This window comes from Hemiscyllium ocellatum, chromosome 7 (genome assembly GCF_020745735.1).
Source record: "Hemiscyllium ocellatum isolate sHemOce1 chromosome 7, sHemOce1.pat.X.cur, whole genome shotgun sequence".
Classification (NCBI taxonomy): domain Eukaryota; kingdom Metazoa; phylum Chordata; class Chondrichthyes; order Orectolobiformes; family Hemiscylliidae; genus Hemiscyllium; species Hemiscyllium ocellatum.
In genome coordinates, this window is record NC_083407.1 from 91,265,214 (window position 1) to 91,289,342 (window position 24,129).

The following is a 24,129-nucleotide window of genomic DNA, read 5'->3' on the forward strand; positions in this document are numbered from 1 at the left end:
TAAATGTCCTTCTGCTTGCATTTTAAAGTGCCTCTTGAGATATTGTTATATAATTCAGGCTGCATAAATGCAAATTAAACTACTTACAAATTGCACAAACATTATGTGATGTATTGTGAATTATAATGCATGTTTATTCCAGTTGCTTCTGAAGAAGGGATGAAGAGAGATATTGTGTTCCTTATCGATGGATCAGATAATGTTGGAAGCACACATTTTGCTCTTGTCCGTGATTTTCTCATAAATATAATAGAGAATCTCGATATTGGACTTGGCAGAGTTCAAGTAGGTCTGATACAGTACAGCACATACGCAGATACTGAGTTCTACTTGAACACCTACTTATCCAAGGCTGATATTCTGTCTCATGTGAGAAGACTGAGGCTGAAAGGTGGGGCCAGACGGAATACGGGTGCAGCCATGGATCATGCCTATCGATACCATTTCATCAACTCTGCAGGAAGTAGGAAAAGCAATGGCGTTGCTCAGTTTTTGGTGCTCATCACTGGTGGAACATCTAGCGATGATGTTAATCGAGCTGCTGCTGCATTGAAACGAGCTGCTATAATGAGCTTTGCAGTCGGAGTCAAGAATGCAGCTTTAGCAGAGCTGAATGAGATTGCCATTGATCCCAGTTTAGTCTTCAGTTTAAGTGAATTCCGTTCTTTACGAAATATACAAGAGGACGTGACAACACTATTGTCAACTCTGCCTTCTCCACGGGTAATACCTGAAGAGCCAACTGTTGTCATTGAACCAGGTAATTGATATTTTGTTCGGTTCAAGTCAAGATGTATAGGATGTCACTGTCAGTGAAAATATATTCAGTACTAGCAAATCATCCATAATGCCGATCATGGTAGTTCAGAAAGTATAAGCTTTCATTACATGAAAGGTGATAGTGAAACTGTGAAAGGGTGAGTGAAAGGGGGGAGTGAGTTGTTTTTCTGACATTAAGTGTTTGAAGTACATCCACTTGGGGACAGGTTTTCTCATGTAAGTGCATTCAGCTCAGTTCAGCTAATTGGATGTCCATACATGGGTAAACACAACAATTTATGGACAACAAGGCAGGAAAGCCTGCTCCCCATCCCCAGTGTGCGAGAGCAAGCAAAAACTAGTGCCACCGTTCAGCAATGCCTTCTTAAAGGTTCTTCTGAAGGTTGTCCAGGAGAGAAGGCAAGTGCTCTTCCATAGGATTGGCAACAGAAGGTCATCCTAACTGACAAAGGCAGCCCGGACCAAGGTGGTTGTGGAGGTCTGTGTCCTTGAGCAGCTCAAGGGAACCTGGCTCCAGTTCCACATTAAGATGAATGATCCAGCTGCACTCCTGCAGGGTGTATACTAGAGTATGTTGTCTGCTAACGGAGAAGCACAAGCAAGAAGGGGGAAGGTCAGGCAGTGGTGCCAGGTGGCACATCCAATTTAAAATCCAAATTTTTCTTCAACTCCCACCACACCGTGGCACAGTTTTTTTGATCTGCAGCTTAGTGCACATATGATTGTCTGTTGCACACGCCTTTCACTTTGCCATGTCATGGACAATTACTTTCTCTGTGTTGAAACATGACCTTTACAGTTGTTTTGAATGTACGGTACAACCACTGTCACTTTTGTCACATATGCACCTTCCTCCTCCCTTGTTTGTATAATTTGTGTCTCACACTATGCAGCTACCTCATCCTCAAACTTTCTTCCTAATTCTTTTTTACTTTCCATCTTCCAACTCTTCTACAAAATTGACCATTTTGATCATGCCTACTGCCGCTGTTGCAAACTTGATGCCCGATACCTGTCCTCCTGCTCATGTATAGGCTGAAGCAAACAGTAGAGAAGGCTACCCAATTCTGTCTGACAACATATCTCCAATACACAAGCACACAGCCATTGGTCTGGGTCAGAGCCACTGGGGACAGCCAGTGCACACAGACAAGTTAAAGGCAGGAGTAGGCCATTGGCCTGGCTAGACTTTTTAAAAAAATTTCGCTTGTGTGACATGCATGTTGCTGGTGAAATAACTCCACAGAGATTAACAGCCCCAATCTGGGGAACTCATATTCTGGCTGACCTCGTTACAATCATTACATCCCTCCCCCCCTCAGAGTCTAAGGACATAGGCCAGCTCTCTCTCTTGTAGCTCCCTCCTGGGGCATTTTCGCACGGAGTATTGTTCACCTGCCTCAGCTTTGTATCTGGGCGGCATGTACTGAATGATAGCCTGCCTCTTGCGGCTAGAGCATCTTGGAAGAAATTCATCCTCTTCTTCAGGTGCCAAGGCTGCAACATCCTCCATGTCCATCTCAAATTCCAAGGTTTGTAGGACGCAAGATGGAGGAGGAGAACCCATTGGTTCAGACAGACTTTACCTCTGTTCTGAACAGCTGGGTATGTTTTGCTCCCACCCTGCTCTTTAGCTTGCAGCTTTCATGGGGTTCACATGCTGGTTCAGGACCACCTCATCTACCCAAACCTTGTATGTCATGTTGACCATACCTCCTACCCATGCAGGGCCATTTCATGCTTTCAGCACCAACCTTCATCCCTTTAAGTAAACTGTCTCATTTAGGGGAGTCTTGTGTCTGGCATTGGCATTCCCAATGCCATTTCACAACCTCTCACCCTGCTCAGGTCTGGAAAGATCAGATTTAACCTGGTGCAGAATCTTCTCTCCATTAGCAACTTCATTGGAGCTATTGCTGTGGGCATGAGGGGCAGCACGGTGGCTCAGTGGTTAGCACTGCTGCCTCATAGCATCAGGGACCCGGGTTCGATTTCAACCTCCGGCGACTGTCGTTGTGGAGTTTGCACATTCTCCCCGTGTCTGCATGGGTTTCCTCCGCGTGCTCTGGTGTCCTCCCACAATCCAAAGATGTGCAGGTTAGGTGAATTGGCCATGTTAAATCACCCCTAGTGCTGAGCGATGTGTAGGTAAGGTGCATTAGGCAGGGGTAAATGTAGAATAATAGCATAGGGGAATGGGTCTGGGTGGGTTACTCCTCGAAGGGTCGGTATGGACTCGGTGGGCTGAATGGCCTCTTTCCACACTGTAGGGATTCTATGAAATAATCAAATAGGTACTGGGCCTGTCTGGTTTCGAGGGAAGTTTAAGTTGTTTCTTAAACTTGCTTTCAAAGTTTGGATTACTCTTTCTGCATGATAGAAGGATGGTAGAAGGTATGGAGCTGTCCTTATATGACGAGTGCCATTCATCTTTAGGAAATACTCGAGTTCCTTGCTGGGAAATGATGGCTCGTTGTCGTGACCAACCACTTGGGAGTCTGTGTAATGTAAAGTTTGTTTGCAGCTTTTCTGTTGTCAGATGATTGAACTCTATGAATGTCCAGCCACTTTGAGTGGGAGTTCACAATGATTTAGAATGCTTAGTCCATGAAAGGACCTACACGACGTGTAACCGAACCCAGGGTTTACTTGGGCCATTCCCATAAATGTGGGGCACCTGCTGGCAATAATGCTTTTGTCCTTCTTGGCACTATGGGTACTACCCACCAACGTGGCTATATCTGCATATAATCCTGGCCTCCTGCCAAAACATCTTTATTTTGGACACAGCTGAATGACCTTGCTGGAGTCCAGCCACTATCCAGCGGTGACCTTTGCTCAAAACAATCACTCTTGCTCCCCAGAATAAAATGCTGTCCTCTATAGGGATCTGGTCAAACTGGGACTATAAAAGGTTTCAATTCTGGTTGTGACGGCCCTTTTGTTTCCCACATCACCACCAGTTGTTTTAGTTTTGCTAGGATTGGATCTTCTTGTGTCCACAGTTCATATTGTCAGCGGTGACCAGAAGAGTGTCCAGATAGTTTAAAATCAGAACAGAGTCTTCAAGCGGCCACCACTGATGCATCTGCCAGTAGGAGGCGGCTCATGGCATCTGCGTTTGCGACTTGACCTCCTGGACGGTGTTCCAAATGGTAATTGTATGCACCTAGGAATGAGAGCCCACCACTGAATTCGATCTGAAGCTGTAGGTGGCACAGCCCTGGCCTCTTTAAGTAGCCCTTGCAGTGGTTTCTGGTGTGTTACTATTACAAATCTATGTTCATAAAGGTATTAGTGAAATGTTCTCACACCAAAGGTGACCGCCAAACCGTCCTTCTCTATCTGGGCATATTTGTGCTCTACATCTGCCAAAGTCTGGGAAGGGAGCCCTATTGTGTGTTCCTCTCCATTGGGCCCACTGTGAGCCAACACTACCCTAATACTGTACAGGGAGGCATCACCTGTCAGCACCAGATCAACACCTTAGTCGATGATAGCTGCTTTTTTTTTAGATTAGACTTACAGTGTGGAAACAGGCCCTTCGGCCCAACAAGTCCACACCGACCCGCCGAAGCGCAACCCACCCATACCCCTACATTTACCCCTTACCTAACACTACGGGCAATTTAGCATAGCCAATTCACCTGACCCGCACATCTTTGGACTGTGGGAGGAAACCGGAGCACCCGGAGGAAACCCACGCAGACACGGGGAGAACGTGCAAACTCCACACAGTCAGTCGCCCGAGTCGGGAATTGAACCCGGGTCTACAGGCGCTGTGAGGCAGCAGTGCTAACCACTGTGCCACCGTGCCGCCCTTTTAAAATTTTTTTTTTTTCACTTCCCTAAAGGCCATGTCTTTGCTATGAGACCATTTCCAAGGCTGACCTTTCTTCAATAGCAGATGTGAGGGGGTCACGATGGGGCCAGATTATGTAATAATGCACCAATCCATGGAAAGACCTAAGCTCCAGTACAGACATGGGAGCTGGGGCACTTTTGATCTCCCTTACTTATTTTCAGACATGTAGAACACAGTCTTATTGACTCTCTGGCCCAAGTAGGGTCACTTGGGATGCCTGGAACTCATGTTTTTCCCTTCTAAGCCATACACCCACCTTGGAGAAATTTCTAAGGACTCTGTCCAAGTTGTCTAAGTGCTCATTATTTTTATTCACTGGTATTAGTATGTCTTCCAGATAAATGGTGACCTGGAATTGACCTTGTAAAATGTTCTCCATTGTTTGAAGAAATATAGCACAGGTTGATGATACATGAATAGCAGTCTCATATATTGATACAGATGCTTATGGATATTAATTGTAGCATGCATCTTGGAATTCTCAGCTAACCATAATTACAGGGACGCATGGCTCATGTCCAGCTTTGTGAAGGACAGCTCCCCAGCAAGCTTTGCATATAAATCCTTTAGGCGAAGGATTGGGTAATTATCCACTGTGAGGAGCGGTTTACTGTTTGTTTAAAATCCCCTTAAATGCGAACTTCCCACTAGGCTTCACAATTAGTACAACTGGTTCTATCCGTTCCTCAAACTGCATGGTTTGATGATTCCTTTGCTTGCCAGCCTTCTGCTTTCTCCCTCGCATTTTGTCTGTAAGACAATTGACACTGGGTGGGCCTTGCAAAATCATGGAATTGCTTCCTGTTTAACATGTAAAGTGTCTTTGGCTCCTTTGATAGAACCTAGCCCTTTCTGAAAAGTTTCCAGGTATTTCATTACGACTTCACTCAGGCGGCCATTCTCTAATCTAAATGTTCAGCCAATCTCGGTGAATCTTTCTCAACCAATTCTACCCCATCGATCTTTTTGTACCACCAGTGGTAACTGAACTGGCTGCAAGACCCGAACCAAAGTTGTATCCTTAATCTGGAGTGGTTCTTCCGGATAGGTTCTCAGTCTATTTGAGACCTTATGCAAATTTAAGGGTTGGAGTCCAAAGCGAATTTTGTTAAAGATAGGTTCTGTAATCACTGGTACAGTCACACCGTTATCAACTTCCATTAGCACCGGGTGACCATTTATGCAGACATTTATTTTGATTTGTTCTGATCTGGATGTTGCTGAGCAATTTAACTGTTCCAAGCCTGATGTAGGTGGGCTTCCAAGGGTGTGCAGTCTCCTGGATACCAGCCGATAAGCTTTCCTACTCATTTCAGGCCCAGTTTGATACTCTTGTTGTCTTGAGTCTGCTTATCTATAGCAACTACAATGGCTTGCCAGACCAGATATTGAAAAAATCTTAACCATTTGGCCAGTGCTTGGCTTTGCTTCGGGGGTTTGCTGTGGGCTGACCTAGAGTTCCCCTGTTCAGGATATGACCTGAGTGAGGCTGTGCAATTGCCTTCACTCAGTTAGTGTCCCCCGACCTCAGTTGGTCTGGTGAGGGTGTCCACTTTCAACAGTGTACACTGTAACCCATAAGCTCCACTTGCTACATTTTCCAATGGTAAAGCCAGCTGAAGTGCCTGCTTGAAGACCAGTTGGGCTTCAGCTAGTAGTAGGCACTTTTGCATTGTTACATCGTTAATCCCACATATCAAACAGTCTCTCAGCATCTCATTCAGGGTTAAACCAAAGTCACATGCCTTTGCTAGTCATCATAACCTCACCAAAAATCCTGATACGGACTCCCCGGTTCTCAAACTGCTGAGTAAAACTAATAACATCTCAAAATTAAAGGAAGCTTGGGGTCACAATATTCCTGAACTAAATATGTCAACATCAGATACTTTAGTATTTGATGCCTTAGGAAATGTCAGACTTCTAATAACTGAAAAAGGTCTGGGTCCACGAGCTTTCAGGAAAATTAATTCATTACTTTTCATCTGCCCCAGTGTCATTTGCCTGGAAAAAAAATGCATTCTTTCCACATACTGGGCCAGTCTCGAACTGCAGGATTGAATGAGTTGAGCTTCCCAAATAAAAAGCATGATGTTGGAAATGCTTACCCCAACTGAAAGATGACAGTTGCGAACAAATTTATTCAGCAGCGTAGTTTTGTCTCTCATCACCAATGAAATAACTCCTTGGTGGCTGGTATCCTGTCACCAAGTCACTTTTATTTACACACGGAAAGTCCTTGATATCGATCCAGTTTCTTCAGAGCCAGCTCTCAGAGTGAACAGAACCCTAGACACTCATGTTTACATCTGTTAGCTGGGGCTCCCTGATTGGTCCAGATTAACATCCCCAATCAGGGAACTCCTAATCTATGAGGTCCATCTGGCTGACCTTGTTACAATGACTACAGCTGCCTAGCCAGCATTTAAAGCCATAGCTACTTTTGAGAAGATGGTGGTGAGGTACCTTCTTGAACTGTTGAAGTCTGTATGTTTTACGTGGACCCACAATGCCCTTAGGGAAGGAATTTCAGGATATTGGCCCAGTGATACTGGAGGAACAATGATATATTTCCCAGTTAGGATGGTGAGTGGCTTTAAGAGGAACTTGCAAGTGGTGGTGTATCAGCCAATCTTGTCCTTTTCAATGAAAGTGGTGGTGGGTTTGGAAGGATCTTCAGTGAATTTCTGCAGTGCGTCCTGTAGATGGTACACAGTGCCACTGCTGAGCATCGATGTTGGAGGGAGTGGATGCTTGTGGAGTGATCAAATGGACCGATTTATTCTGGATATTGTCAAGCTTCTTGAGTGTAGTTGGGGCTGCACTCATCCAGGCAAGTGGGGATTATTCCATCACACTCTTGACATATGTCTTATTGGTGATGGACAGATTTTGGGGAGTCAGGAGGTAAGTTACTTGCAAAAGTATTCCTGACCTCTGACCTGCTGTTGTGGTCATTGTGTTTATGTGGCAAGTCCATTGGGTTTCTGGTCAATGTAACCTCGAGAATGTTGATTCACTGATGGAAAAAACATTGAATGTCAAGGAACTGCACCATAAGATTGAATTATGCCACATTCCTATCTACCCATGATAATGTTTCACCCCTTTCTTATTAATATTTAGCTACCCATTCCTTGAAATGCCCAAAGACAATGTTCCCAAGGCTTTTTGAAAAAGAGAGTTCAAAAGATTCTCAATCTTTTGTAAGAAGTATATTTTCCCTGTCTTAAATTGGGGACCCTAGTTATAGATTCATTTTTTTTGATGATATGTCTTTTTCAAATTTACACTGCCAGCACCCATTAGAGTCTGATGTGTTTCAACCAATCTTCATCTTATTCTTCCAAACTGCATTGGATAGAAGCCTAGCCTGCCCAGTCATTCTGCATAAATCAGCCCAGACATTAATCCAAAAAGACTTCCCTGAAATGTTTCCACAGTGTTTACATTCCTCCTAAAGTAAGGTGACCAATACAGTCCAGAGTCACCCTAAACCTAGCCGTAACCCAAATCTGCTGTTCTCAGTGACCTATGTTACTAAAGCACAGTGTCCTTTCTTAAATATTCAAATACCCTTGCAATAAATTACAATATTCTATTAGTTTTACTAAATTACTAATTATTTACTGCATTTTAACCTTTACTGGTTCATGCACAAGCATATGCAGGTCTCTCTGTATCTCAGAGTGCTGCAATCTTTAACCATTTAGATAAAATGGTTTTATTTTTATTTTTCCTGCCAAAATGGACAATTCCACATTTTCCGACACTGTTCTCCATTTGCCAGCTCCTTGATCACTCATTTAATCTATCTACATTCCTTTGTAATCTCCTTGTGCTCTTCACAACTTCACAACTTCTCACCAATATCATTTACATATTTTTATCGTTTATTTCTGCAAAACCATTTGATTTGTCACCTTATCGCATGCCTTCTGGAAATGTATTTACAATACATCCACTGGTTCCCGGTTATCCATGGCAAATGTTCCTTCCTCAAAGAACCTGAAATAAATTGGTTGAACATCATTTCTCTTTCACAAGACCATGTAGTTTCTGCTTGATTACCTTGAATTTTTCTGAGTGCTGTGCTATTACATATTCATTAATAACTTTAAACATGTTCTTTACAACAGGCATTCAACCAACGAGCCTGTAGTTTCTTGTTCTCTGTTTTCCCTCCCTTTTGAATAAAGGACTTACACTGACTATTTTCCAAACTGAAGGAATCTTCCACAAATATAGGAAAATTAAACATGTGCATCAAGCATCTTTCAAATAACTTCTCTTAAGATGCTATGATGAAGTCCATCAGGACTTGGGGACCGATCAGCTCACAGCTTCAACAATTTGTTCTGATCCACTTTCCTGGTGACTGTAATCATATTGAGACCCTTCCATTTCCTGATTTACAAATATTTCTAGAATGTTGATTGAACATAGTGAAGACTGATACAAAATAACTGATCAACTCATCTATCATTGAACCTAGCTGAATGATGCCAGAGAGCTCTCAGTACCACTTGTATGCAGTCCATGGTCCTTTATACCTGAAGGAACACATCCGTGGCTCCACAACAAATGGCTTGGACACCTTGAATCTCTGGGTCATTGACGAACTAAACGAAGTGAATTCCTTTCCTGGAAAGGGCATCTGTGTACTCATGAATGTGGGAGGCCAATTGGGCAATGTCCCACATATCTCTGGTTGAGGTTGGAAAGTAACAGTTGACTTGGACTTTTGATACTGGAACTTCAGTTTCAAGTCCCAAGTCACAATGCTGCAGATGTGTCTGTAGAAGATGGAAGATGGAGGTGATGGTATCTCTGGCCACACAAAGATGCCTCCAGTGTTGTCTTTCATTCATCTGCAGGTATAACATTCCTTGGTAAACTGTTTTACAGTGCTGAAGACACTGGTTCTTCTCTCCATTGACTGCTTGAGTGTCTGCAGCTTTAACCCCTGAGCACCATGTCGCTGTTCCACTCATACTGTTAGTTCCTTCATCTCCTTTTCCTTTTGACCTTAGTGAAGCTAATAAAAGCTGCTGAGTTGAGTGGTCAAATGTTTGGCATGGGAGTACTGAGCTAAGGTGTAAATTTTTCATTTGTGATCTTGACAGAGTCAATCAGACCTTCCAGCCCTTATCAGACTACTCATGTCTCGTGTGAAAGCTTGCCGTAGAGCCACCTTTACATTCTCCATAACTCATGACTGCTTTTCCCCTTCTCAATGCTGTCATGTGGAGAATATTTGTAGCTTTGATCATTACTTTGCCTCCTATGTATTCGGCAATTAGCTCAATCTAAGTCCTCTGGTCTTTAACATCGCCTGGGAGATAGTATTATAACCTTCATAATGCTGACATCCCATGTCCTTAGCTTTCATGTATATGGGCCTATGAATGCTCCTGAATGGCTGAATAACTCCCCCCAGCATTACTGTGAGGCACCATTCTTGTCAAGGGTTAATGAATGATGGAACCTGGTTGGGATGTAGGAATTTGGGGATCTGACAGTTTTATTGCCATTTATTCTGCAGTCAGTATTTCCTGTCAGAGCAAAATCCTTAACTGAGTGCTGATGCAATAGTGTTTTTATGTTTCTATTTCCACTCCCTCAGCCAGGATTGAGCAGGAATACTTGCAAAGAGATCTGAAGTCCTTTCCATTTGCACTGCTCTGCACAGCACATTCTCCACGATGATGTGGAGGAGCCATTGTTGGACTGGAGTGGACAAAGTTAAAGATCACACAACACCAGGTTATAGTCCAACAGGTTTATTTGGAAGCACTAGCTTTCAGAGCGCTGCTCCTTCATCAGGTAGCTGTGGAGCAGAACCATAAAACACAGAATTTATATCAAATCCTAGAACTTCTTTTAAGTTACATATTACATATTAATGAAAGGAAACCTGCAACACATTCTAAAAGATGAAAGACTTTATAGCAATCTAGGTTTGTTCAATATATCGTATCAGTTGCATGACCCTGCGATTTTTTTGCTATAAATGTTGACTTTAGACAATATTGTCAATTGTGTGACATTGGCTTGGTTACCCCTGAGGAACCTCTTGCAACTTTCAAACTAACACGTTTCCTGTAAATAACTGAGCAGAAACTGTTGGACCCTTAAAAAAAATCCAGCGATTTGGCTGTCATTCACAAATAAATTATGTATCCACAACATTTCCTTTGGATATAAAATAGGCAGCGCTGGCCATTCAGACCCTCTGGTCTTTTCTGCTATTCACGATAGCTTTAGCAAATAGAGTTAAGGAGAATCCAAATGGTTTTTACAAACACATCAAAAACAAAAGGGTAACTACGGAGAGAATAAAGCCCCTCAAAGATCATCAAGGTGGCTTTTGTGTGGAGCCGCAGGAGAAGGGGGAGATACTAAACGAGTATTTTGCATCACTATTTAATGTGGGAAAGGACATGGAATATATAGAATGTAGGGAAACAGATAGTGACAGCTTGAAAAATGTCCATGTTACAGAGGAGGAAGTGCTGAATGTCTTGAAATGCATTAAAGTGGAGAAATCCCCAGGTCCTGATCAGGTGTATGCTAGAACTCTGTGGGAAGCTAGGGAAGTGATTGCTGGGCCTCTGACTATGATATTTGTATCATCGATAGTCATAGGTGAGGTTCCGGAAGACTGGAGGTTGTCTAATGTGGTGCCACTGCTTAAGAAAAGTGGTAAGGACAAGCCAGGGAACTATAGACCAGTGAGCCTGACGTCAGTGGTGGGCAAGTTATTGGAAGGAATCCTGAGGGACAGAAACCAACCCTCCACCAGCACCCTGTGTCTTCTACCTTTGAGCCAGTTCTGTATCCAAATGGTTAGTTCTCTCTGCATTCCATGAGATCAACTTTGTTAACCAGTCTCCCATGGAGAATCTTGTCGAATACCTTACTGAAGTCCATATAGATCATGTCCACCATTCTGCCCTCATCAATCCTCTTTGTTATTTCTTCAAAAAACTCAATCAAGTTTGTGAGACATGATTTCTCATGCACAAAACCATGTTTACTATCCCTAATCAGTCTTTGCCTTTGGCTCAAAGGTAGATGTTGTTTTTCAGACTGAAGGCCTGTGACCAGTAGAGTGCCACAAGGATCGGTGCTGCGTCCACTAATTTTTATCATTTATATTAATGATTTGGATGTGAGCATAACAGGTATAGTTAGTAAGTTTGCAGATGACACCACAGTTGGAGGTGTAGTGGACAGTGAAGAAGGTTATCTCAGATTACAATGAGATCTTGACCAGATGGGTCAATGGGCTGAGAAGTGTCAGATAGAGTTTAATTTAGATAAATGTGAGCTGCTGCATTTTGGGAAAGCAAATCTTAGCAGGACTTATACACTTAGTGGTAAGGTCCTAGGGAGTGTTGCTGAACAAAGAGACCTTGGAGCGCAAGTTCAGAGCTCCTTGAAAGTGGAATCGCAGGTAGATAGGATAGTGAAGAAGGCGTTTGGTATGCTTTCCTCTATTGGTCAGAGTATTGAGTGCAGGAGTTGGGAGGTCATGCTACAGCTGTACAGAAGATTGGTTAGGCCACAGTTGGAATATTGCGTGCAATTCTAGTGTCTTTCCTATCGGAAAGATGTTGTGAAACATGAAAGGATTCAGGAAAGAATTACAAGGATGTTGCCAGGGTTGGAGGATTTAAGCTATAGGGCGAGGTTGAATAGGCGACGTCTGTTTTCTCTGGAGCGTCGAAGGCTGAGGGGTGACCTTATAGAGGTTTACAAAATCATGAGGGGCATGGATTGGATAAATAGACAAGGTCTTTTCCCTGGGGTGGGGGAGTCTAGAACTAGTGGGCATAGGTTTAGGGTGAGTGGGGAAAGATATAAAAGAGACCTAAGGGGCAACATTTTCACACAGAGGGTGGTATATGTATGGAATGAGCTGCCAGAGGATGTGGTGGAGGCTGGTACAATTGCAACATTAAAGAGGCATTTAGATAGGTATATGAATAGGAAGGGTTTGGAGGGATATGGCCCGGGTGCTGGCAGATGGGACTAGATTGCGTTGGGATGTCTGGTCGGCATGGATGGGTTGGACTATCTCTAACTAAATTCTGCCTCATTTATGTCATAACTTTATCTTTACACTTAGTTTCTCTTATTTATACTAGGCTTGTCTAAAAAAAATTTTGCTAACCACAGTTTGAACATTTCATTGGCTGCCAAACCCCACCGTACCAATCTCAGTAGGTTTGTTTGTGTGTGTGGGTGAGTTCTCGCCTTCCCTTGCCCTTGTGTGAAGACAATCTTTCTTGACATCATCTTGGATTAACCTAGCTCTAATGCCCCTTTGTTATGGACTCTCCTATCAATTCATTTAACTATCATAATCACCCCCCAATTAGATCATTCCTTAATTTTATAGGTAGAGAAGAGAATTTTTATAATTTTATTCAATTTCTCCTAATTTTATGCATTTTACAAGAAATTATGCTATTTCTTCCAGTTGCACCAGAAGGAGGAATTAAGAGAGACATTGTGTTCCTCGTTGATGCATCAGACAATGTTGAAAGGACAAATTTTCCTTTAGTCCGTGACTTTCTGTCAAGTATATTGGAACACCTCGATATCGGAAGTGACAGAGTGAGAATCGGTCTGGCGCAGTATAGTAATTACGCAGAAACAGAATTCTATCTGAATACGTATTCTTCTGAAGATGAAATTCTAACGCATGTGAAAGGGCTCAGACTAAGAGGCGGGAGGACCCTTTACACAGGAGCAGCATTGGACTCTGTCCTCCGCTATCATTTCACTAGATCTGCAGGAAGTAGGAAAGATGAAGGTGTTCCTCAGGTGTTGGTACTCATCACTAGTGGAAGCTCTGGAGATGATGTTAAACCACCTGCAGATAAAATGAAGCAAGATGCTTTGGTAACCTTTGTTATAGGAGCCAGGAATGCTAACCCAGCCCAGATGAAAGAAATTGCAAGTAACCCAGGTCTGGTCTTCAGCGTACAGGAATTCCAATCCCTACCAGACATAAAGGAACAAGTGACATCCTCATTACTGACATTGGCTGCTCCACCAATAACTGAGGACAAGACAAAAGTAATTGCTGAAAGAGTAACGGATACTGTTGCAGAAGGTAAAAGGATTCTGTTCTCGACTTTACTTCAACCTTATTCACAGAACATTCATTCTTAGCAAGGGAAGAACTAATACCTTTATCATCAGGGTAGGTGAGGATTTTGAAATGGTCCTATGTGTTTGATATTTTCCAGATCATGCCCTGAAATAAAGACTTTACAATTTCCACCCATTTTCAAAGCAAATCAACAAAAATAAATCAATTCATCTCACATCTTAAACTTGTCACCATTATCAGTTCACAGGAAGAATCAAGTAGACATCTTAGACTGGATTATGCTTTGTTTATAAGTGGTAGATTCGATAGACAATGTTTTGGTTAACTCAATATAATATTTATTTACACTCCAGATTAGTGATGCTGAACTATCCTCCCCACAGCTGACAGCTGTTTGCCAGATGTATAGCTAGAGGAATGAGCTGCAGGCTGGTACAATTACAGCATTTGAAAGGTATCTGGACGGGTATATGAATAGGAAGGGTTTAGATGGATATGGGCCAAGTCCTGGCAAATGGCACTAGATTGGTAGTCGGCATAGACAAGCTGGCCCGAAGGGTCTGTTACCATGCTGTACATCTTTATGATTCAATGACTCTAATTGAAGGAGGAGGCCATTCCACCTGTTAAATCCACTCTAGGCATCTGTTCAAGCAATTCTGCTTCTCTCATTTCCTCACCCTTTCCCTATAAAATTTTTCTTTTTAAATCTCAGGTGTTGTTTATCCAACTCTCTTTTGAAAGTCGCAATTAAATATGCGTTGACAATAATCTCAGGCAGTGCACAACTAACTTATTGCATTAAACAATAACATCTTCTGATATCACTTTTGGTTCTTTTGCCACTTAACTTCACCCCTGTGTTCTGCTGCTTGATCTTTTAGCGACAGATTCTGTCTGTCTACTCTGTCCAGACTCCTCATTATTTTGAATATTTCCATCAAATTTCATCTCTTTGTTACTCTTTTCCAAGGAGAATGAGACCAATCAACACATAGAACTGAAGAATTTCATGTCTGTTAATATTTTCTGCACACTCTCGAAAGCCTGCATTTGCCTCCAAAAGCACAGTCCATGAATTGAACACAATACTCAGTTGACATTGGAATACTCTTTCAGAGAGATTCATCACAACTTCTTTATATTTGTACTCAGTGTCTCTATAAACCCCACGGTACCATATACCTTTTTAGCAGTCTGGCAACCTGTCACATCAGCTATAATGATCAGTGCACATTTAATCATGAGTTTCTGTTCCTGCAGTCCCTTCAGAATTGTATCCATATTTATTTTTCTTACTGAAGTGTACTACTTCATACTTCTCTGCATTAATGTGCATTTTTCATGTGTCTAACCATTCCACCAGCCTGTAAATATTCTCTTGAATTCTATCAACATCCTTCTCACAATTTACAAATCTTACAAATTCTCTTTCATCAGCAGAGTTTGAAATCGTGCTCTGTACACACAAGTCATTTGCACTGACCTTTGGAGACCTTTCCTTCAGTATGAAAACTTTTTGTCAAATATTCTGTTTTTTGATACTCAACCAACATTGCTGCCATTATCGCTTTTATTCCAGTGGCTTTGACATTGATGACAAGTCTATTATGTACGATGAAATGTTTTTTGAAAAGTTGATATGTAACACAAATCACATGACCCTCATCAGACGTTTTAGTTTCACAAAAATTCAATCAAGTTAGTTAAACAAATTGTTTCTATTGAACTAAGTGCACCTCACAAAGAACATTAGGTGGTATGAACAGAGCAAGTTGTAATTTGTCATTCTCAGTACTTTGCTTGACAGTCTATCAATAGGGTCATGAAACAACTACAGAGGAACCTCAATTATCTGGCATTCCATTATCTGACTATTGAATTATCTCGCTAGATTACAACGTCTCTATGCTTGGCTAAACTATGTTATCTGGCATTCAATTATCCAGAATTCGATTAACTGAACAAAATACTCCCCGCCCATGTCCTTCAGATAATCGAGGTTCCTCTGTATATGAAAGAAACAGTCATTCACTTTACTTCATATGGATTCCTGGATAATTCATATTGGTTAATGTGGCCCATGTTTAAGTTAAGGAGCAACATTTTTGAAGAATTGCCACTTGTCATCACTCTCCTTGTTTTTTTTTGTCCATACTGAAAGAATTCTGCATTTCTGACAGGAGGTTCTGATCATAGTCTTAGAGAAATATACAACACAGAGAAAGGGTCTTCAGCCCAACACTTCCGCGTCTTTCAAAAACAAACACCTAACTCTTCCAACCTCACTTTCCAACATTTGGCACATAGCCTTGTGTTCCGTAGCATTGAGTGAATATCTAAATACTTGTTAAATGTCATAAGGGTTTTTGTCTCTTCCACTCTAGTAGGCAGTGAGTTCCATATTCCCATCACCCTGAGTGAAAAACAAGTTTCCTCTCATCTCCTCTAAACTATCTGCCTTTATCTTAAATCAATGCCTCCTGATCATTGAATTCCCACAATCAAGAGGGAAAGTTTCTCCCTGTCTACCTAATCCATCTATATATATTTCAGTCTGTCCCCTCTCAATCTCCTTTGTTCTAAGTAGACTGTCCTATCTAGACTATCCTATCTCTTTTCATAACTGAAACTCTCCAGCCCAGGCAACATCCTGGTAAATCTGTAGTTCTGAATGGTCACTAGACTTGAAGCATTCACTCTGCTTTCTCTCCACAGATGTTGCCAGACCTGCTGAGTTTCTCCAGGAATTTCTGTTTTTGAGATTCCCAGCATCCGCAGTTCTTTGTTTTATTTTTGATTAAGAGGGCATCTGGCATTGATGTGAATGACGGAATAACCTAAAAACTCCTGTGGACGGAAAAGTAGATCTTGTGAAAAAAAGCATTTGAAAGGACAAAATGCAATGATAGTTAAATCTTAAGCAAGGTAGAGCCTCCCATTCCTCACAACCCTGCACATAGATTATCTGAAGCAAAACTTTGGCTACAACCTTTATTTCTGAAGACTCATGCAACAACAACTTGAACTTATCAAATACTCTTCTGGACCTTTTGTATTTGCAATAACAGAATTAAAACATTATGTTTGATCTATTTTCCTTATGTATTTCAATCCTTCGCTCTCACTCTCTTCTATTTAGCTGAATTGAACTTATCAAATACTCTTATGTACCTTTTGCATTTGCAATAACAGAATTAAAACATTATGTTTGATCTATTTTCCTTATGTATTTCAATCCTTCACTCTCACTCTCTTCTTTTTAGCTGAATTTTGCCATTGCCTGACTATTGATCATTTTGACTGTTGTCTTTATACTTTTTTTCTGACAGCAACAGCCTTAAATCTGGTGCAAGAATCCTCTGCTTTATTCCATATCTCTGATCTAATTCCGATAATTTTCTTTGTAAGTAATCATATTCCTTGGTTTATTATTTGTATTTTTTTTCTAGTTACACCCGAAGCTGAGAACAAGAAAGATATTGTGTTTCTGATTGATGAATCCGATAATATTGGGAATTCAAATCTACCATATGTGCGTGACTTTATCATAAGAATAATTGAGAACCTGGACATTGGACGTGACAGAGTGCAAGCTGGGTTGGTACTGTACAGTAATAATCCTGAAACTGAGTTTTACCTTAACTCCTACACAAGAAAGGATGAACTGCTGTCTCTACTGAGAATGCTCAGATTTAAAGGTGCCAGGACAGCCAACACTGGCAAAGCATTGGACTTTGTCCTCAGATACCACTTTACCAAGTCTTCAGGCAGCAGAAAAGAGGAGGGTGTTCCTCAGTTTTTAGTGCTGATTACTGGTGGGAAGTCTGGGGATGATATCAAAGCATCTGCAACTGCATTGAAACAAGCTGCTATAATGACCTTTGCCATTGGAGTCAGAAATATGGACACAGCTCAACTAAATGAAATGGCATTTGAACCCAGTTTGGTTTACAATCTAAGGGATTTCTATTCACTATCAGATGTGCAAGAAAAAATATTGCCCCAAATACAAAGGCTGCGTGTTCCACAAATAATTATCGATGAGCTAAAAGTAGACATTCGACAACCGACTGTTACACCTACAGAAGGTATCTAACTAAAATGTTATGTTGTTAAGAGCTCATTGTATTACTTTTAAGGTTGACATATCCATCAACTTAATAGAAATCTTTAATATTACCAACACATCGCCATGAGACTGAATGCAATATGTCTGGTCTACAAATGGTCCAAAAACAGGGACTGAATAAGGCAACATTTGAAAGTGGAAGACTGAAAATATTGTGGTGCAGTTTAGGGAATGAAAGCTGAGGAAATATCAACAGATGTTATTAAAATTAGATCATAAATGTCCTCCATTTGGTATGTTTGTTAGTACGGAATTTGTGGAAATCGTAACAGGAAAATTGTCATCATTTCTAAATTCTGGAACTATCTTATTCTTGAACTAATCAGAAACCTCATATATGCGAAACCAACCCACAAAGATTAAAAATTACCCTGTAGACAAATACGCTCTTGAAATCCAAAGAATGTTCTTACTGTTCAGAAAAATGTCTCCATAGGTTTGTTGTGTGAGTTAAGAAAGAGGCTTGGCATGTTATTGTGGATTCCAGGAAATTGGAGTCAAAAAGAGGGTAAGGAATAAGTTTCAGGCGAGATTCTCATCCATTCAGAGGAATCCAGTTAACAGGAATTAGGAATTACTAAGATTATTAAAGGGAAAGAAACAAGTTGTATTGACAATCCCCTCAATCTGTTTCTTATTGGACATGTACCAGTCGTATAAAACTCCTTTCAATGAAGTACTTGTTCAAAATGCTCATAAAGTGAGAGGTGGTGATTGGGACTTGTCTCCCACATGATAGTCTTCACTATCATGAAAAGAGGCCATTCAACCCATTGGGTCTGCACCAACCCCCTGAAGAGCATCCCACCCAGTTACAGCCCCCTAACCTGTTCTCATAACCCTGCATGTTTCCATGGGTAATCCGTCTAACCTGTACATCCCTTGACACTGCAAGGAAATTTTAGCATGGCCAATCCACCTAACATCCGCATCGTTGGACTGAGTGAGGAAACTGGAGCACCCCATGCAGACATGGGGAGAATGTACAAACTTCTTACAGACAATTACAGGAATCGAATCTGAGTCCCTAATGTTGTAAGGTAGCACTGCTAACCATTGAGCTACCATACCACGTGTAAACCAAATCAAATAAGAAAATTCATTCAGATAGCAGCTTGATATGCAGCCTGCAAAAATCTGCAATGTGTTACTTGTGGCAGTGCTGTATAAACATTGTGACTATTATTCCCATTATTTTGGCATTTCTTTTTCCACTCTTCATTCTGTGGCAGCTTCTTGCCGATTGTGGGTAACATTTTATTAAATTTTACAGATAGATTGCAAATTTAATAAGGGAAATTGAGTGATTCAATGTTTAATTTCATTTAGCTATCTGCATGATGATCATATGTTTAGATGCAGGCTGAGTATCAGACTTTTCTTACTATTAACTTTGGGATTAAGCAGTGGGATAAAGTATAATAGAATGAAAGATCATGTCACTCTGTGAATATATGTGGAGATTTCTGATATCTAGTTTGAGTTCTCATCCACTTACAAGATTAAAATGTGAGGACTTGCTGAATATGTTGGTGAATCTTGATTTGCCAGTTCCAGCATTCTTTTGCTATTTATGGGATTACTGAAGCATCATTGACCATCCATCACCTCCCCAATACTGCCTGTTAAGAGACCACTGATTAGAGATACTAAAAAGCAAATCTAGTCTTGCCCTATCTTGATTTCATAACAAATTTTTAATCACTATTGACACTTTAAATACAGATTCTCCATTGCAACTAAGCATGCTCTCTCATTTCAATTCAGCAAATCCTGTTTTCAAAATTTGCTACAAGTTTTTAAACATTATTACCATGATACCTTAATCTCAGTGACAATTAATTTAATCAAAAGCAGTTATCAATTACTAAAATTGTGTTTGAAATGAGACTTCCTCTAAAGAAGTGCTGTCGACTCCAAGTGTAATCATACAAGTGAGCTCAACCTAAAAAAAGAAATTCATAGTTAATCTGGGAAAAGTGTGGAAGCATTTCTTCTCCCGTGATCCCAATCTTGCATCTTAATAAACAAATAACAGGAAAGGACAAAACAAATTGTATCATTTCAAATAATACCCTTAAGATGCATTGATCCAATTTTGTTGAACTCACTTGGGGTATTTCCATATAGAAAATATGAATGTTTCTTTAATGGAAGAACTGAGACACAGTCAAGATTAGACCACAGTGATAATAGCAAACTGAAACCTTTCCTTCAGATTATTATAATGATCCTAATTCTATTCCAAAAAAAAACACAGATTTATTTTCCATGAATTGTTTTAATGTTTTGATGTTGTATATTAATGTTCAGTTCCTGCAGTCAGAAAGAGAGATATCGTCTTCCTAATTGCTGGATCGTCTGGGATGGGAAGATCATTTGTTCAAGTCCGAGAGTTTCTGAAGAAAATAATCCAGGAGCTTGATATTGGACCGGAGAAAGATCAAGTGGCCGTGGTACAATACAGTTTTGACCCAAAACTTGAATTTGACCTCACCACTCATTCAACTAGAGATACAGTTTCAGATGCAATTAAAAAGCTGAGATTGAAACCAGGAAGACCCCTCAATACTGGTGCTGCACTGGACTATGTCACAAGGAATGTCTTCAGTCCATCCGCAGGGAGCAGAGGAGCTGATGGAGCTTCACAAATCCTGGTACTCATCACTGTTGAGAAATCCAGCGATGATGTTGGACAGGCAGCAGATGCAATGAAACAGGCTGGTATCGTGCCCATTGCTATTGGAGCCAAGAATGCAGATACAGCAGAACTACAACAGATAGTGTCTCATCCTGACTCTGCTTTCAGACTGGGAGACTTCCAAGAATTGCCAAATATTCAACAAGAGTTATTGTCGAAAGTTAGAGCAGTGTTTGTGGTTGTGGAACCAACAGTTCCCACTGAAGGTAAAGCCCTTGTTAAATTGCTTAGTGACTTAATATATGTTAAAAAAAAACATACTGAATGGGAGTAATTAATATTGAAAGAGGTAAACAAGATTACAGATTTATAACTTGCAAAGATGTTCTACACGACAAATTCCTAAAGTAAATTATTTATGAAGAATGTTAATGCAAGGTGATCCAAATTGGTTTTTACTTATACTGCTAACAAATCAGAGACTTCGCAACAATTTCCTTTGAGTATTGGTAATGATGCTTTTCATCTTGCACTCATCAGGATAGATGCACGAACAAATATAATTTCAACAGAAATGACCATTTATACTGCAGACAGAAGACACTGCTGATTTCTTTGCAAGCTCACTATGATTACTGTGTTGCTGTGGAGAAGTCACCAAAGAAATATTGTCCCAATATTTGTGCAAATTCAAAAAGAAAAGTTTTGTTACAAGGAAGGGATCCCTAAATATCAATATACATAACTTTTAACAAATAAAAGTAAGCCACAATGCAAGCCTGATTGATAACTTTAAATATATTATGAGTGTAATCCTTACTGTACCTAGGATTGTTCAGCAAGTTTTGTCTAACCACATCTAACACTAAAACCTGTGTCAAACATTCACTGATGTTTGGTAATGTCATGATCAGTCTTTCTCTACTTACAAATCAACAAACACTTTTTCTGCTTTTTGCGTAGGGTTATAGAGGGATAGAGGTATATAGCACGGTATACAGACCCTTCGGTCCAAACTGTCCATACTGACCAGGTATCCTAAATTATTCTAATTCCACTTGCCAGCGTTTGACCAATATCCCTCTAAACCCTTTCTATTCATATACCCATCCAGGTGCCTTTTAAATGTTGTAATTGTAACAGCCTCCACCACTTCCTTCGGCAGATCATTTTATACACGTACCAATCTCTGTGAAAAAATTGCCCCTTAGGTTCCTTTTCAGTCTTTGCCCTCTCACCTTAAGTCTATGCCTTCTAGTATTGGACTCCCGCACCCTGGGGAAATGACCTTGTCTATTTTCCCTATCCATATCCCTTATGATTTTATAAACCTCTATGAGGTTACCCCCTCAGCCTCCCATGCTCCAGGGAAAGTAGTCCCAGTATATTCAGCCTCTCCCGATAGCTCAAACCCTCCAACATCCTTTTAAGTCTTTTCTGAACCCTTTCAAGTTTCAGGGAGACCAGAATTGCATGCAATATTCCAATAGTGGCCCAACGAATGTCTTGTACAGCTGCAACACGGCCTCCCAACCTCTATATTCCATGTACTGGCCAGTAAAGGCCAAACATCTTCTCCACTATCCTATCTACCTATGATTCATGCAATGTAAATAGTTGTTTCTTTTAAAAGTTTGCTTTCTTATGTCTGCTTTTGTGAGAGCAGGATGAATGACATCAACAGTTTTTTTTCTTCAGCAATACTTAAGCTCTGTTTGCTAAATAACTATTTCACATGTGTGGTGACATGTTAGCATTCTCAGTAAGTGTAGATTTGGATGGAATAATGTGAACATGTAAAAATTAGAATTGACTTTGTAACTTTTTTTAGTTTAACATATGTTTCAGCATCCATTTTAAAATCTTCTTGCTACCATTACCAGCCCATGACTTTGGTATTTTCCTTGAGCAAGAGTACATGGTGCAGTAGACACTGGGAAGCAGAGTGACAGCCAAATAGCAAAGGTTCTGGAATGAGGCAAATGATCAATAAGTATTTTTTTATCTTTTAAAACTGCTTTTGGAATAGGTGGTAGATAAGCCCAAGTTGGTTACAAGTGAAAGTCTGATCAGAAAAGCATATCTGAAGATAACACGTAACGAATAGCTAATGCAATTTAATGTCAGAAACATAAAGATTAGTGTCGAAGAACCTATGACTGCACTTTAATAGTCCTTATCAATCAAACTGTTTGCATAGACGATCACAATGAGGTTTAATGCACCATTGCCCATGTCCACAAAAGCCTCAGTTAGTGCTGCCATGAACTCTTGCAAGTAGGAGTTTGATGAGGGACTTGACTAAATTGCTATGGTTAGATGATGAAGAGTCGAAGAAGGCTTGATTGGAGTGAATCTTGCCTTTTGGGATGAATGATCTGTTTCAGGATTACAAGTACTTTGTAAAACTCTCCAGATCATATGTGTGGTCTGTCTCCCAATGCTCTAATTAGTACATGTCCTCGCCAAGTCTTTTGCATTCCACTTCTGTGTTTGCCAGCACTTTCATATTTTGTGTTACTACAAGTCTCTATAATGTAATTTCAAAGACCAAGTGCAAATCATCCAGACATCAAAAGTTGACCTAACAATGACGCCTGACTTACTTACCCCAAATCTCAGCATCAACCGTCAAAAATATAACCTTTTATTTCTTGTTTATCAACCAACATTCTGTCTCATTTTTAGTTAAGCTCATTATACAATTTCTGTTGTTATTCATATAATGTTATTTATATAATCAAGCATCTGTCTTATTCATACTATAGAATTAGAATTAGGTTTATTGTCACATGTATTCATTACGATTACAGTGAAAAGTTTACAAAGTTGCCACTTATGGCGCCATCTTAGATACTAAGATACCTTGGGAATAAGTTGGAAAATAAATAAATAAAACGTTCATCATTACAGTCCATCAAGAAGACCATATGATCACTGGACATGATAAACCCATCTGATGAAACGATCACTCATTTTAAGTTTAATTATATATTCTAAAATGTTCTCTTGTCCAATATTTCATTGAAACTAACCATGCTGCTGTCACAATCTCTCTATTGTTCTTCTACATGCACAATAGTCATTTGCCAGACTTCATTTCCCAGAAGTAAACAAACATTGCTTCTTTACTTACTCAATTTAAAAAATGACCTGGGAAACAGGTTTAGATTCAGATAATATATTCTTCGACATTAAGCATATTTAGTTGCGATCATGAAATGTCCCATGGTGCTTCACAGGAGAAATATCAAACAAAATTTGATACCAGGTCATTTAAAGGAGATAATAGCACAAATAAACAAAAAAACTTCTTGATCAATGAGCCAAGATTTCAGGAGTATTTTAAAAGTAGAGCGAGTGAGTGCAAGTGTCAAAGATATTTACGGAAGTAGTTACAGACCTTCGGGCCTAAACAGCTGAAGATGGCCAATAGTAGTGAGACAAAGGAAACTAGGTATGAGTGAAAAATATCTACCTCATCTCAATCCTGAAAGACTTCTGGTTTATGTTGTGACTGCACCCTCTGGCTTTCCACCCCTTAGGCAGGAGAAACATCCTTCCTGCATCACGCCCTGTTCAGC

The 24,129-nt window shown here is 40.5% G+C and overlaps 1 protein-coding gene across 4 annotated transcripts in view; it reads left to right on the top strand.

The window, feature by feature from the left end:
- LOC132817207 (collagen alpha-3(VI) chain) overlaps positions 1–24,129 on the top strand; it is an 82,933-nt gene that overhangs the window by 21,721 nt on the left and 37,083 nt on the right. For 3 of the 4 annotated variants that reach the window (XM_060827495.1, XM_060827498.1, XM_060827497.1), the window contains exons 5-8: positions 143–760; positions 13,134–13,772; positions 17,225–17,863; positions 20,218–20,811. In XM_060827495.1, coding sequence (XP_060683478.1) covers positions 143–760; positions 13,134–13,772; positions 17,225–17,863; positions 20,218–20,811 — 2,490 coding nt within the window. The remainder of the gene's footprint in view (positions 1–142; positions 761–13,133; positions 13,773–17,224; positions 17,864–20,217; positions 20,812–24,129) is intronic. The other variant, XM_060827496.1, reaches the window with a different exon arrangement.